Source organism: Fundulus heteroclitus, chromosome 7 (genome assembly GCF_011125445.2).
Source record: "Fundulus heteroclitus isolate FHET01 chromosome 7, MU-UCD_Fhet_4.1, whole genome shotgun sequence".
NCBI lineage: Eukaryota > Metazoa > Chordata > Actinopteri > Cyprinodontiformes > Fundulidae > Fundulus > Fundulus heteroclitus.
In genome coordinates, this window is record NC_046367.1 from 15,630,917 (window position 1) to 15,647,520 (window position 16,604).

A 16,604-nucleotide genomic window follows, 5' to 3' on the forward strand; every position below is an offset into this window, starting at 1 on the left:
TTTCCACTGTATACAGTAAAGGAAAACAACTTTGTTGATTTTGCTTAGAATCTAAACATTTCATGCCAACAATCAATTCTTGAATGATGAACGTAGTGTACTGATGGTAAAACCAAACAACACAAGTAGTGTTGGGCAATAAATCAACCTTGAGATTTTATTGAGGAGCAGAAAATGACAATACTAGTGATAAAGGCCAGGCTTTAGAAGTCAACAGGACAAATCACACGTGCGGCGTATCAGGCAGTATGTGGGCTCACCATTATTTAGGAATTTTTACAAAATGTAGAAGGGATCACAACCAGCAGTGTAAACTTGATTTTCTTTGTTCTTGTTTTTTTAAAATTCTTTTATTATTTATTTATTTACTTGCTTACTTGTAATCCACACTTTGCCACAAAAGCTCTATGAGAATTATATGTATTTAATTTCTGGCAGTTTCTGAAAACATCTTTAATAATTGAATTTTATTTGTTCTGTCAGTTTGTTGTTAAAAAAAATGCAGTGTTAGAAACTTGATTATTGTTTTGAAACTACTTTGTGATAAATATTGGAACGGTTCAATGCAGAAAACAATATTGTGATAGTTTTTGGTCCATATTTCCCAGCTCTAAATTCAAGTGGTACATTGTGTGTCCTGTAGGCAGGGGAACAAAAATCATAGAACTAATTCTGATTTGCAGAGCTAGCAATTGCTAGTTTTTTTTTTTTTTTTTTTTTTTTTTTTTTTTTTTTAAGTGGACGCATTTCTAATGTTATTTATTCACAATATGAGTTACAAACATGTGATGTTCTTTGACAGAATGGTTTAATTTTGAGTCTGATTTTCTGTGTTTTGATAAAGCTAGCGGGTAGAAAAGTATGTGATTTGAAATCAAGAGTCTGTGTTTTATTGACAAAAGGCGCTTTTGGGAATTGAATTGGGCAACTGGGATGTAGTTATGGTGCTCTTTAGAAACTGATAGCTGGGAACGGAATATCTTCTTTCGCCACTAGAGGCCACTCTTTCCCTTTGGCTGACCAAAACGTTACGTTTAATTTGTGATTTTTGTCATATTTTCTTCCCGACTCCCCTTCTATTATCCATGCGTGACGTTCTGTATTCTATGTAATAAAATTACGTCAGCATAAAGATCACATAATGAGATAATTTTTTTGGCTTAGATTCTCTCTCAAATGTTGGATTTGGAGTAATACCGATCAGGCATTATACGGGACAGCCAGGCTTCCTTCCGGAAGAGCAACTGGTGCAACTTTAATGGACAAGGAAGAGACGTTTGTTTAGGTTTAGTGTTGGCAACGCATCCACTTTTCCTTCGTCCCGGATTCCGGTTTCTTTTTTTATATATATATCGTTGAAAATGCCTTTGTTTTCACAAAACCCCTTTGACCAAGATGTCGGTAAGTATAGCACTGTTTTTGGGGGCCTTTTAGTTTTAAAGGGAGTCCGAGCTGTTGACGAGAGCTGAAGCTAATGCTAACTTAGCAGCTATAGTTTGCCGTGGACTTATTTCGGCCCCGAAAGCTGGTGTCAACAGGTAAACGTATTTTATCATGAGTTGTAAGCTCATTAATTTATGAGAGACAAACTGACCGGCTGTCGACGGCTTGTTCAGCGGTCGTTGGGTTGGTCACATTAGGGGCTGTTTGGTAACAGACTTGGAGTCTGACCGTAATCGATAACACGTTTGCTCCCAAAAACACCGTCGTAGTTCATGTTTTATTATTTTTTTTCTTTTTAGATTGTTTCCGATGCGGTTTAAAATGGGGTGCGAAAACAACGCCAGTCACACCAGTATCCCAGAATATTTGTCAACTAACAAAGATGCATTCAAAAATATTATAATCTTAAATTGTTTTTTTTTTTTGATTCAAGTAAAAAAAAAAAGAAAAACAAACGTGAAGTTTAAGGTTTTTATGTGGTGACGAATCTAAACGGATTGTGTTATGGAGTTCTAATTCATGAAATGGAATAATAATTTGCTTCTCTGTAATAATCAATATTCAGAAAAGCTTTCTGAGCTGTAGGTGGGAAACTGGTGCAATTGTGATTATTCTTAGACTGGCTTTGCCTTGTGTTTTGGTATGCTAATGACTTAGCAGTTTAAAGACATAAACTGGATCTTAAATTGTTTTCGATCGGCAGTTTTAACAATACTTGTTTATTAGTAAAACCTATTTTATTTTCAGGTTCCTCCATTGTAATTGTAAACCAAAGGCATAAATGGTGTAATTCCTCACATTATCGGCGTTTGTTTACATGCAGCAGTATGCTGTGCTATTACATTCTGTGAATTGTAGTCCGGTGGGGGGGAGAAATGTACTGTTAGCCACTTATTTAAGTCACAGCCCTTGGGCCCTCCTTAAAATGACAGTTCGGCACTCCCTCAGCCACCGCATGCTAAACTAAGTCAACACTTCAGGTCAATTTAAGGCTCTTCTTAAAGAATGTTTTTCTCTAGGTTGCCAACTCTACATTTAAAATAGCATCCACGTTATGACTGTCTCTATATTTCATGAAGTTTGGAAAGAAGTGTAGTAGCCCTTTATTTTAAGCCAGCTGACCAGCAGTGGGTAGCGCTATAACCTAAAAATCCAGAGAAAGTTTGTGGATGTAATAGAATGGTGTGACTGAACGCATTTTTACGTGCTGGTACCAGAACATGACCCGTTTCCTGTTGAGAGTTAGTTATTTAATTCTGACAGTTTATTCACGTTTTTTTTCTTGTTTTTTCCAGCATTAATCTTTGATACCGGTATCACTGAACACCTCACTTTGCCTGCCATTCAGGCTTTGTCTCATTAAGATATTAGTCTCTCCTCTGGCATTTCAAACAAAATAAAATAGTTTTCCTCTGGCAGCCGGCTTTCCAATTGGATCCATTTAGTTGCGATGAGTTAAGCCTTCATTCGAAAGCAGTCGGCCAACATTTAGCGCTTGGACATAAGCAGCAGGGTACAACACTATGTTAGTGATGGGGGAATCTTAAAATTTCAGCCCGTTGAAGGTGAATAGATGTTATTAAGCAAACGGACGCCTTTCACCTGAAATTATCGCCTGCCCGGTCCGAAACCGGCTTCTATGACACGCATGTAAATTTTATTCAAAACGTCCTTGTTCACCAGCTGAGTCTGCCTTCGCAACACACCACGTACGTCTGTGTGACGAAACAATGGCGCACTGTTGACTGAGGAGTCATGAGTGTTGTGACAAATGTTCATTTGGGGGATTTCCTGCCACCATAGTACTAAGAAGCTGCGTTCCATGTGGAGTGACACATCTTGCCTCTATCACAACAACTGAGGCAGATTTTCAAAAATGAACCACCTCACAGGCCTGAAAATGGTTATTGACCAAACTTTGGCTCCCAGACCCGTGTTCAACATGCGTTAGCTCAAACACGCAGCGGCGCCGTGCTTAATATGTATCGTTTCGTCACTTCCCCACTTGGGCTGGCGTGGAAAACCAGGCGCCGCGATGGCAAGGGACCGTGTTCACTCACTTCACCATATGTGTCCTCGTTTGCATGTTTTTCAGAGAAGGCAACAAATGAAAACAACACAACAGAGGACTGGGGGCTAATTCTGGACATCTGTGACAAAATTGGAACGACATCCAACGGGTAAGAATACGGAGAGTAAACGGCGCAGGAGGACGGATCCAGGTTTTGTTTTCAGACGCTGAAAGTGGTCTAGGATCCGACACCCTCTGAACCTCCAGTCTTCAGATGCAATGTCCTGTTCTGGTGATACTTTGCTGGCAGTTCATCATTTGTTTTCTGTTGTGGTGCAGAGCAAAGGACAGCTTGAGGTCCATAATGAAGAGAGTCAACCACAAAGTGCCCCACGTTGCCATGCAGGCCCTCAATGTGAGTTTCATTGGCGTTTTTAAAGGAAATATGAATAAAACTGCTGTTTGAGTTAAGACGCAACATATCCAGGATTATGCTTTATTTTTATTCAGGAACGTTGAATTTATTCATCTTAGAATGAAGGTAGTTACTTTTTTAGGTGATTATTTGTTCACATTGATAATTTAAAATGCGTCTTAAAAGATACATAAAATCTATTCAGTGTAAAATAATGCTATACGTTTCTGAACATATCTTAAACTGCTTCATTGCACTCCAATTTTACATATTCATAAAAAGTAGCTCATAAATATCTTTTGTTTAGATTTCTGATATCAATTTTACTGAACATGTTTATCAATTAGCTATTTGAATTAGTGAAATTATTTTAGGAATTGATATTTAAATATTTCCCTAAGGAAATTTCTTGGACAAACATGTTTCAAAATACTTGTCGTCAGTTTTTGCAACCTTTCAGTGAAATATTACATGACTTTTTTTTCTGCTTTAAGCCATGCAATTATTTTCCATTTATCCTTTATTTATACAAATATTCTCATTGAGATCCAAGATCTCAATTTCTGAGAGAGAACTGTCTGATTAAAGAAAGCAAAAATAAAATACCAGTGACTTTATTTTTAAGCTAGTCTTGAAAATGCTTTTCTTCAGGTAACGCCACATTTTCTTCAGTTGTGTTTTCAGTAAAGACATTTTTGTTTTAATTGTCTTTAAATACTATAGCTTCATTTTGATTAGCGTATGTGTTTTGTGTATAATGCTCTGTAGCCATGACATGTTGTATTAAAGCTCAACCCTCTTATAAACACATAATCCCTACATCAGGCAGGCGATATTAATGTATGATTTGAGTGGTTCTGGGATAAAGTGTCTCCATGTTATGTTGCAGCTGCTGGGAGCTTGTGTTTCAAACTGTGGCAAAATCTTCCATCTGGAAATCTGCTCCAGGGAGTTTTCTGCTGAAGTGAAGAGTGTCTTAAACAAGGTCTGTGATCTTCCATAGGTTGTCTTTCTTGTTTTATATTTGTCTCTTATCTTTATTTGCACGTTTACGTTATTCTCATGTCATGCCCACAGACTTACATTCACAGATGTATAACAAAGTGAATCATTCATTTGTCCATAAGGCCAACAGCATCTTAATCCGAGTTAGGGCGCTCAGATTGAACCCTGTTCCTTGGGTTACCCATAAGCCCCTCCTCCAATCCCTTGGCGTTTAATTAAGGTAGTGGATAAAAATATTCCCCTGAGGGGTCGGACACTGCTTCAGGAAGCTGCTGCATCACTGCTTCAGTTTCTCGTAAACATGCAACACGCAGTCCTCAAAGCAGCCGCAGCTCTCAGTATACTTCACTTTTCATCATTGTAAGAGATGGAAGGACATGTTAGGAAAAATGTAAATCATCTATATCAAATTAGATGTTACAGCGTAGCCCATCTCTTCTTTTGCCAGTTCAGAAAATACATTTGGATGAACCATGCTAGACACTATGATTGGTGAGATGGTAAAACATTTCTCACGTTTCCTTTCATGCTTAATAAGGTTGTTATAGTTGTTGTTTTCAAGTGGCTGCATAAAAAATGTAAAGGCTACAAAGCCGTGTCCCTTCACCCTACTACCACTCCACACAGTCGGTAGGTTTAGAGCTAAGAATGAGAAGCAAAGGGGTGAGATGAGATTCGGCGGCAGCCAGAAGGATCCGTTGTGTCAAAAGGGAGTAATGTAAATGTCCGTGTAATGTCCCCCGTAGGCCCACCCTAAGGTGTGTGAAAAGCTAAAGGCAATGATGGTGGAGTGGGCAGAAGATTTCCAGAAGGATCCACAGCTCAGCCTGATTGGAGCCACCATCAAGAGTTTAAAAGAGGAAGGGGTCACCTTCCCAGCAGCCTCCTCACAGGTGGGTGCAAAGGAAATACTATCTTAACTCTAGGGTAGTGCTGCGTTTGTGGTCCACTTTTATTCATACAATATCACATGAAAGGTCCTAACTTGTAAATAAGTTGTTGAAAAACCTCAGACTTGGCCTCTGACCAGTTAGGGTGTTCCTCTTCTTTGGTCTGAATCAGTGAATAAGTTTAACTCGTAGGTTTTGTCCCGTAGTTCGGGTTCTTTTCTCACAGATGACTCCATGCAAACCACAACCTGGAACCACAAACCACCTGAAAACATGCAGTCTGCTTATTGGTCAGATGTGTTCGGGGTGGGAGATCCAAAAGTAAACACAGGAAGCAGGAGCCGTGTTCGGTGTGAGGCAAAAACATGGAGAATTAAATCAGATTGTTAGTGTTTTTTCACTGAACTTTTTCTTGTAGAATGTGAGATGTACGTCGGATGTGTTTGAGATGACGTGTTGAAGGGAGCGTAGGGTTTTCCGAACAAGACGTGCCGTCATTGTTTATTTTTACTACGTCCCATCGCTAGGTTCACATCCAGACAAACGGAGCGACCCAAGGGAGGAAACGGCAGAGTTCGCTTTAAACAGCTGAGGGGGGGAAAACACCTTTAGGAAGCCAGGATCTATTTCCTTTACAAATAAACTGAGACTCAATAATTCCCTTATTATACATAAGCTGCTTAAACGTTTTTGTTTTAACCGTCATGCTTTAGTCATCTTTGGGCAATTGAAAAGCTGCTCTTACAAGCCTCCTGGACCCCTAAGATTCTCTGACCAAAGAGTTATATGTCGACTGAGAATGAAAACAAAGGGATGATGGGATTTTTCTCTGCTGGGTCCAAACTATGGCACACTCCTCCTCTGGAGTTTGCGATGTAAGAGAAGTTGAAGTAGACTCTAATCCCAGAGTGTCGTAAAGGTTTTGATTTATAATTTAGTCTAATAGGAGGATCGTCTTTGTTAAGGTGCTTAATTGCTTAGATTATTTATGGAATATCAGTATAATAGAATCAAGAGTCTTTATCGTCATTTTTGTAACCATAATGACATTTTGGTGAGACACCGGCTCAGAATTCACACATAATACACAGACACAACAAGACATAATTTTCAAGTCAAATGCATCGACAACATCTCTTGAGCAGCTAAAAGTGCAACTAGTCCTCAGCATCTGATAAGATTTAAATATTCGGTTGAGCAGACATGGTGAATATTACTCCCTCAGGGTTTGAAAAGTGTGCAAATAGTTATTAGCAAAAACTGAAATGTTCGAGCCAATAAGACATCAGTCAGTTTACAGGATGATGTAAAAAATAAAATACGGTGGTATTGCGTGAATGTGTTTGACAGACATTCCCAAAGAAGTTAGTCTGCAAAGGGTCACTAGCAAAAATTTCAATCTTGAAGTTGTAGTTATGTTATTTGGTGTTTATGTTAAAATAAATACACCAAACAAGGAAAAAGTTCTAGACTTTGACAGGGCCATGCAAGACACGAATAGACTTTAGTCTGAAACTTATATTTGCATCTCTGCCGGTAGGTTTAGGGTGGTTGTCCCACTGAAAAGTGATCCTCCAGCCCAGTCTTGGGTCTATTACTCCTTGTAACAGTTTCCTTTCTGGATTAGCCCTTATTTAGCTTCATCCAACTTCCCTGCTGAGCTAAGGCAGCCCCACAGCGGGACACAAGCCCCCAGAACTAGCCTTTATGAGCAGGTGCATGTTGGTGGAGTTCAGTCTTAAGATGTTTGGTTGCACTGAATTTTATTTGGGACTATGAGACTTAAAGGGGGCGCTGACCACCAATGGAGGCCAAACCTTTCAGGTTTTTATTTGCAAAATAAAATGTAGACAATGTCTTGTTTCTCTCTTTACTTAACAATTATGTGCTACTTTGTGTAGTTCCATAACATCAAATCCTAATGCGTTGAAGTTTAGTTATTTTTGCCAGGCGGTTTATTAAGTATAAAGTGTTAAAAGCATTTAGAGTCCACTGGTCTCTTTGCCAGTGGCAGTGCCGTGTTTAGCTGCATTGTGGCTCATCGGGAGAGCAGGTGACACACGAGGCAGCAGGTATGACATTTAATCTGTAAAAGCTCGTGAGCAAATATCAGCAGGCTGTGGGGCTCAAGCTGTGCCAGTGTTTACCTTCGGTTGCCATCCATTCTGTACACAAATGTCATCTTTATATTTACGTTTTGTTGGCATTTCTTTTTAGTCGAATCGAGTCGCATAGCAGGAATGAATTTGCTGTCGTCGTCGTTTTATCCCCCGTCTACTTGGCAACACTGCTTGAGGGCCAAAGTCCACGGCAGCAGCGAAACTTGTGAAGCTACACTAGAGTTGGAGATTTTACATTTTAGTCTTCCCCTTTTAATGTTTTATATTTGCTGGTAGTAAAACTCTCCTGCACTTTCTGGCTCCGCTCGCCCGAATGAGCTCTGCCGAGCAGCGTGTGGTACCCAGCGTGAGATGCAGGTGGCAGGAAACCAATTCTTCACTTTCAGTCTTTGTGCGACACTCTCTCCTTGCTTCCTTCCTTCGTCAGTGTATTCGCACACACAGATGTGACCTTATGTTTCTGTATTGATCACAGGGATCCAGCACAAAGGTCAGCACCCCTGCTGCAACCAAGATACCAGATGATGATGACCTGGCCAAGGGTAAACGACAGATGCCACATCTTTCTGCTGTTTGATGTGTTATTCTTTAAAAGTCACAGAGTTGTTAGAATTTGCTGTTTTTTATCAGATTTGCGTGAGCTTTACAGAATCTCTTCAGCCTTTGTTCCTATAAATGAAAAGAAGCGGTCTTTTTCTTCTTCCCGTCGCAGCCATTGAGCTGTCCTTACAGGAACAGAAGCAGCAAGCGGAAACGCGGCCCCTCATCCTCACCACCGACCCACCAAACAACCCCAACGGCGGCGGAGGGCAGGAAAGCCGCAAAGTGCGCGCGCTCTACGACTTTGAAGCAGCAGAGGACAACGAGCTCACCTTTAAAGCCGGAGAACTTATTATAGTTTTGGATGACAGGTAATGTTTCGGCGCTCATTCGTGAGTCGGCTCGGTCACGTCAAGTAAAGACCGTGAGATGAAACTGGCCAAAAATCTATCTGTGGCATGAATATTAACATGAAGAACTGGCTGTTTGCTAAAAGGTTCAGATATTGTGGAAAATGTTGCTCTTCGTTCCAGGCTTTCTGTCGTTTTTGCTTTTTATACATTTACATTGGAAGCAGAAGCGATGCTACACCAACACAAGGGTTTAATATTTTAAACGAGAAAATTGCCACTTTCTAAGCTGTCTTTAGTAGTTTTCCTTACAAAATGTAGATCCCTACCTTAACGCTGCCATTTCCCCAAGTCCAACATGTTTCCTGATAGGGGCTGAAAACTCAGAAGCATAAAGCAGAGCAACTTTGCTGGAATATATTTTCAGCCTTCCTGTTATCCGCTGGAAGTCTTACTATCTTGTAGCCTGAATGGACATTTCTAAACATGTCAGATAAACTACTGTCTCCTTTAGGATTGTCATGATATGGAAATTTCAAACTTGATACCGATACTAAGAAAATACTTCCAGTTTCGACATTCCAGTGAGGCGGTCTTGTAGACAGCTCAGGGGTCCTATCAGGTAGTGACACAGTGTACCCTAATGCACCGCATATCCATTGAGCGGAGCGGCTTCGTTGCTAACCAAAGTCGTACTTACACATTTATTAACAGATTTTTGAGCTCATTGTAGCACATAAGATCGGCCAATATTCACAACAGTAATCATATATATATATATATATATATATATATATATATATATATATATATATATATATATATATATATATATCACACCATCCATTTTTGAGACAACTTAAGGATTTTAAGTGCGCCTTATAGTCCGAAAAATGCAGTAAGTCACATGTAGTGAATAAAGTAATGAAATGTTTGATACAACACATTTGTCCACATGCTGAGCACAAATTTCTAGCCTTAACCAAGGTTATAAAATTGATCTATAAACGTAATAACCTGGAGTACGCGCTAGCAACAATAAATCAGGTAAGTTAGTTCAATACAAAAGTTTATTTTGGCCTTATGTTAGAAATAGGGCAACTACTCTGTCCTCCCAACAGAGACGGATAGCTCTCCCTCTCAGGAGAGAGCTGTGTACGCTGAGGGGCGGAGTGATATTACACACTTTGGAAGAATATTTAATGCGCTTTATAATCCAGTGCGCGACAAATATGATAATTCATCTTTAAAAATGTCTTTTTTTTTTTTGTGCCTTTTTGAAACTTTTTTTTTTTTCCCAGTTACCTAGAAATGAACCTATAGAAGCACACTGGTTCTGGTTTCCAATGAGCGTCCTGAAGACAGACTTACAGCAACAGTTATATTTGATCAAAACATTGTCTCACGTTATTTGAAGTAATGTTTTAGTTTTATGTTGAATGCTGTTGAGAATGGCCTGATCAGACAGGATGTTTGTTTTTGTTTTTTTTTGGCAGTGATCCAAACTGGTGGAAAGGAGAAAACCACAGAGGAGTTGGGCTTTTCCCCTCAAATTTTGTCACAACCAATTTGAATGCTGACCCAGAGCCAGGTCTGTTTTCTCTTTTCTGTTTTTATTCTAGTTTGTTCACTCTGGAAGAGCTTAGTGGAGCTACTTAAAACACTAACACACAGATTTCTCTTATGCTAGCTCTTTTTTTTTTTTCTGCCTAGCTCTCTGATTTACACAGAAGTAAATATGCTTCATTGTTTGTAACTCATTTCTTTCCCCTCACAGTGGCTTATGTTGAAAGGTCAGCCACTCCTGAGGAGACGAGTCTGGAAAGCAAAGTTGAACCAGAACCCGTCTACATTGACGAGGTAACACCCTTTCTCATAAATATACACTTATTAATCCAAGTATCCCCGAAATCAACCTGCCCAACACCGCCGTTATCCCTCTGCAGGCGAAGATGGACAGAGCGCTGGCGCTCTTGCAGAATGCAGATCCTGCAGATGCGACTCCTGACTCCTTAGAGCTACTCCACCTGGAAGGTATACGCCTAAATGCTTCTGTAGATCTAGGCACGCTGCGAGCGACAGCTGCAGTCAGCCTAAATCAAGAGATATCTCCTTTGCTTGTGTCTGCCGGAGCAGGTGCGTGCGAACAGATGAACCCGCTGATCGATGAGAAGCTGCAGGAGATTGACAGGTGGCGTTTTGTCCATTTTCACCTCGTATAAAAGCCGGGCTTAACTTTAAACAGCGTTATGTAACCTTCTCTTCCTGTTGCAGGCATCACTCGGAGTGGTCAGAAGTGAATCTGAAAGTCATGGAGGCCTTGGAGCTTTACAATAAGCTGATGAACGAGGCGCCTTACTACGCCGCCTACAACAAGATGCAGTCGCAGTACGGCGCAGCGGGCTCCTCTGTGCCCATGCAGGTCAGGACAAAACCTGCTGTTTACCAGCTGCCTTTAAGCGTACTACACTATATTTGGGAGTCGTGCAGTCACTATGAATGTGTATTTGATTTGGTATTTTTGACAAACTGCTTCTATTTTTCTATCTTAACTAATTTCTTTATGTCCTGACCAGCATTTCATGTTGTTGTACCCATAACAGTGACATAAACGGATGTTTGAAATTCAAATTTTTACATTTTCTGACTAATTATATTGACATTAGCATTAAATTTTCATACTGACAGCAATGCAAAGAGCCCAGCGGTTAAAAACCTGCCAAACATGTTATCGATGTGCAGAGCATCAATGCACAACATTTGGAGTTATAAGGTCCTACCAAATATTCTGTCCAAACAATCCTGTGCAATTCTGGCATTGCAATGAATGCTACGACATATTTTGCAGCTGTCATATACAGGTCGGTAAACAACGCAGAGATCAAGTTAGCAGGAGGATAAAATTATATAATTCATTTAAAGCTACTTCTAAAAACAATCTGAAAAGTTGCAAAGACATCAAGCAAGATAAACAAAAATGAACAAAACCAGACAGAGGACCATGAAATAATTGAGTCCTAAGATCAGATCCAAGCTGCACTAAAAGCTGGATTCAGAGACTGGAGTATAAGAATAGAAGTCCTGGGATCAAAGCTAAATTTAAAAAGAAAATGTTTTCTACACGGTTAAAACCCTCCACTTTTAGTCGTCGTCAAGTAATTAATTCCAAAAACAAGGCTCAGACTGATGATCCGTAGCCTCGTGGTTTAGTTTGCACTTCAGGGACAGAAGACCGGAGGCTTCCTAATGACCAGCTGTATGAACGACTAATGGAAACGGCTGCTTGTCCGTTATTTTGCTTGTTTTTTTCTTTTTCTTTTCAACAAGAGGGAGTATTTTCTGTACATCGATTGAAAGTTATGAACACAGATTGCTTGACAACCCAGAAAAGCCTCTCCGTGTTGCGGCGCACTCTGTGGGATGTGCAGAATCGATGGGAAGCAGAGCTGTCATGCATAATTTAAGGCGTGAGCCGTCTCACCGTTCAGAAAACTCAAGGGGGGGGGGGGGGAATCCTGTGTTCAAACCAGAGTTTTGTTTTGGCAAAACATGTTTAACCTGTCTGCCTGTGAAGCAGCTTTTCTGTAACACTGTAATTAAATGGCAGCCCTTAATACACCTACCTTCAGTTTAAATGTTGTGATGCATTACATTTGGGTTTGCTTTTTTTTTTTCCCTTCTCTGTTCATATGTCCTGTGTTCACCCTCAGTTTCTTTCTGGGTAGCATGCAGTCAGCGCTTTCCCCTCCTTTCAGAAGCTCTAGTAGTTTTGCACTTTTCAAGCAGCAGCTCGTTTTTCTCTTTTCTCAGTAATGATTGATGCCGCTGACTCTCCCTGCAGATTTGTGAGTCTATCAATGTCACCGGTTGGGTCCACACTCGAATGCCCCTCAGTGCGGCGCTTGACCTTGTTGAGATTTTCTGTGTGTGTGTTAGGAGTTCATTTAAAAAAAAAAAAAAGTGCTTTGCTGTGAGTTTTTATGTCTTTTTCTTTTTTCTTTTTATCTATGAAAAATCCATTAGATTTCCACAAACCATTTGGTAGTTTTATAATTCCCAATTTGCAGGTTGTATTCTGGGAGCTAAACATAAATCTGTGTTACTTTCTTGAAGTACAAAGTAATTAAAGTGTCCGTCAGCCACTTGTTGAAACCATCCTGTTCTTCATATGTTGTTAGGGTTACCTGGGACCAGCCGGTGGCCCCTACCTGCCCCCAGGTATGCCCCAGGTCGCTCCTGCGCAGCCCTACGCTCTGCCCAGCGACCAGCCGGGACCGCTACATTCGATGCCCCCCAGCGTTACGGCGCCCCCCAGCAGCCAGGCCGCTCAGCCTCCCTACATGAGGTAAAGCTTATCAACAGCGCAGATTGAAGGTCGTCAGATTAAGCATCACACAGACGGACTGCAGTTGGTCGGTAGCAAAGGGGGCTGAACACGAATGAATATCAAACTTTTCAGATTTTCATTTCTAAAAACCTTTGAAAACAATGTATTTTCCTTCTTTTTTGTGCAGCTGTACCACATAAACTCCCAATAAAGTGCATTAGAGTTTGCCTGTAGGGTGTAACGAGTGCTTCTGCAAGCCACTGTAGCGTAAAACATACGGGACCCTGCGCAGGGGGGGAAAAAATCCAGAATCAACAATATTAATTGAGGATTTACTTAATGAAACTATCTAAATGAAACATCTTACCATCTTACATTCCAGTAGTAACAGCGGATGTGTCTCCTCATTCGCAGCGGTGCCATGAACTCTCAGTACATGACCCAAGGAGCTCCGTACCCATCCCAGGCGGGCGTGGCCATGGATATGTCAGCCTATCACAACGCCAGCATGCCTCCCGTGTCTTATCCCGTTGCCGCTCCTCCTCACCAGGCTCCTCCCCAGCAGCAGGCGGCGTACTATCAGCAGCCTTTGCTGTAAAAACCCCAGAGCTGCCAGCAGACCATTAACTACACTCTTCAGATATTTCAGTTTCTGCTCAATCAGCTGCACTTATTTTTTAATTTTTTTTTCTGCTTTAGGATACATTCTTTGGCCTTAAAATTTCTCGTCTAGCTCCACTGGCAGGACCCTAGAGCAGCTGAGGTAGCTGAAGTGTGTTTGTAAGGCAGGTCTGGATTAAGCTGCTGCTTGTGAGGGCAGGACACGTCGGTCTCCACAAGACAACACACAACACTGGTGATTTTTACCCACCTATTATTTATCTAATCTATGGATTATCAGCATTTCTTAGTTCAACAGAATACTACTTCCACACAAGGCTTTGAAGAATTTACTCTAAATGTAATGTCTGAGCGGCGCTTCTGTTTTACCTTCACACAACCTTGTTTGAGCTGCTCGTCTAGAAAAAGCAGCGCAGCAGCTGCAGCCTCCTGTCGGTGTCTGCAAGGATTAGGCTCTCCGCCTAATAAAAGAAAGAAAAAAAAAAAAGTCCTCGCACTTCAGGCAACGTGCAAACAGAACGCGAGCCTTCACAAGAGCCAAATATATGTGCGGCGATAGGGGCGGCAGTCGGAGCGGTGTGTACTTCTTCTTCGCCGCAGCCAGAACGCGTCTGGTACAGAGAGGCTGCGAGCCGACTGTACCGGCGAGGGTAAACAAAGCAGAAAGCACCAGATGGACGTGGGCAGGCAGAACCGGGCTCTTCCTAAATGCTCATGAAAAACAAAGCAAGCGTGATGGAATAGAGCTGCAGCTACACCATGGCTAAAGTTCATTTACAGCAGCTCCCTATACGATTTATTATTATTGTTTAATTCTTAGGGTAAATTCAAGTGAAGGCACGTTAAGCTCGTTCTTTCTTCTGCCGTTTGCTCTGAAGAGTCAAACTTTTCTGAATCGGTGTACGAACTTGTCCGTCTGCAAAGCCAGCTCTTCACCTCACCAGCATCTGTGTTGTTTTTTTTTTTTTTTTTTTGAATGTCTAATAAAATGTCTTTGCATTACTGTAAATGAATCACATCCCGCTTTCCACAAATAACTCGCCGCCTTGCTTTGTGCGGTCGTGTTTTGAGATATTTATGTAAACCTAAGCTTCGTTCTTTCTCGGTGTCGGAACTTCTTCGTGTTGGTTGAAGAGAGGGGTTTTTTCAAAGGCTTCTTAAATTCTAGGGTGAACTACTCGCCTTTCTTAGTTTAATCTTGTGAAATGCTGCATCTTCTGAATGTTTCCTGCGTCTTTGCTTTTTTTCTCTCCGCGAGCAGGGTCTCTTCAGTTCAGTAGCGCTGAGGATTCTGCGTTTATACAAATGTACATTACTGAAATCTTTAAATCCGTAACATATTTCACGATCAAGAATGCACATGGCTCGATTTTATATATATATATATATAGATGGATATTCTAAATGTGTAATTTGCATAGTTAAAACTAGTTCTTCTTTTTCCTCCTTTTACTTTGGATTATTTGCAACTGGAACAGAGGTTCCCTTGGCAAAACCTGTGTGATGCCATGTTTTAAACCTTTTGTTGTTGCTTTTCAGTTAAAATGGAGGTCGCGTTCATCACCCCCCCCCCCCCCCCCCCCCCTTTAAGTGGTTTTATCTGAAAGTGTCGTATTTCTACTTGGCACCCCGCTGTTCTTGGAGTTGTACATTAAATGTAAAAAAAATACCTGGACTTTTTTTTTTTTTTTTTCTTTCTTTCATGTTGATATTGCACCTTAGCTTTGTAAACATTTATTTACCACCGAATGCCTTGATTTTCTTGTTTTCTTGAAATCAAATAATGACATAAACGCATCTTCGGCTAGCAACCCCCTTTGCATTTGTATAATTCTGTACATTTGAAATATTCCAGGAAAGGTTTCTTTATCCGGGATTTTAAAACTGCTTTTGTAACGGAGCAAACCTATAAATATTCTTTAAAATAAAAGAAAGATGACCTATTTCAACCGTGGTCTGTTTTTATGTATTTATTTTTTTATTTTTTTATTTAGAAACCTTATCAGAAGATCAGAGATCCTGAATCTGTTCCCCTAGTCGTCTGCGTTTTATTCAATGGTTTTGATCTACCCAGAATGCATGATTTATTCATCCAACCTGCCCTTTCTGTCACTGCTGCTCTTTACCTTTCAAATGGACGCGGCCTGAAAGTGCAAATAAAATCTTGCACGATGGTAAACATTCAGGCGTGGGTGTGTTTGTGGGTGTGCTCGCCACAGATCTGGGACAGGATTTAAAAAAAATAAATAAAAAATCACTGCAGTCACTTCGGACAGAGTGCTGTATAAAGTGCCATAGAAATGACCGCCAGCTCAGCATAAAATTAAGTTTAACTTGTCCAACTTTAGGTTTCATTAGAAATAATCCAACTCTTGAGTCAGCAAAATTGTATTTTAATGCTATCATCATGTCCTACTGCGTAACAAATGGGGCATCAGCCTGTAAGAAGCCACTAACGCTTACTGAAATAGTTCAGCTTTGAAAGTATTGAATAAAAAAACGTACCATCACTGTCAGATATTAAAAAAACATGAGTGCTTAAACTGGGACAACACTCTTAACCCTCAACAGGAGCTATTTATCCCTATATTTTGGGCACAATGTTATAACTTTTGGAAAATCAGCTCTAGTTTGAAATCTAAAATAGACAAGACCGACCAAATATGGTGGGTCCTTTTGATCTGCTCCCTAATTCAGGGGTCGCCACAGCAGGTCACTGCAGCTTGCACGCGTTTGGCAGAGTTTCTAAGCCGGGTCCCCTTCCTAAACGCAACCGTGTCAGACACGGGTCAAATCTAGGAAATGATGTTCTGAGGGCAGATCCTTTAAAATTCACTTTGAGATCAATAAAACCTTTATTCTAGTGCAAATTATTTGTTCCC

General features: G+C 40.6%; 1 protein-coding gene across 1 annotated transcript; it reads left to right on the plus strand.

Annotated features, from left to right (window-relative positions):
• Nucleotides 1–1,222: 1,222 nt before the first annotated feature.
• On the plus strand, nucleotides 1,223–15,671 carry stam2 (signal transducing adaptor molecule (SH3 domain and ITAM motif) 2). Its single transcript, XM_012868497.3, has 14 exons — nucleotides 1,223–1,401; nucleotides 3,539–3,623; nucleotides 3,794–3,869; nucleotides 4,759–4,854; nucleotides 5,621–5,767; nucleotides 8,360–8,426; nucleotides 8,597–8,795; nucleotides 10,271–10,365; nucleotides 10,552–10,634; nucleotides 10,721–10,808; nucleotides 10,911–10,965; nucleotides 11,049–11,196; nucleotides 12,953–13,119; nucleotides 13,516–15,671. The coding sequence occupies exons 1-14, from the start codon at nucleotides 1,362–1,364 to the stop codon at nucleotides 13,697–13,699; spliced, it is 1,530 nt and encodes a 509-aa protein (XP_012723951.1). The 5' UTR covers nucleotides 1,223–1,361; the 3' UTR covers nucleotides 13,700–15,671.
• Nucleotides 15,672–16,604: the final 933 nt, after the last annotated feature.

Bases quoted from the DNA above. Each gene is read 5' to 3' on its own strand.
- stam2 (XM_012868497.3), top strand. From the start codon at position 1,362: ATGCCTTTGTTTTCACAAAACCCCTTTGACCAAGATGTCG. The intron at 5,768-8,359 runs GTGGGTGCAAAG...TATTGATCACAG, and splicing joins TCCCAGCAGCCTCCTCACAG to GGATCCAGCACAAAGGTCAG. The intron at 10,635-10,720 runs GTAACACCCTTT...ATCCCTCTGCAG, and splicing joins AACCCGTCTACATTGACGAG to GCGAAGATGGACAGAGCGCT.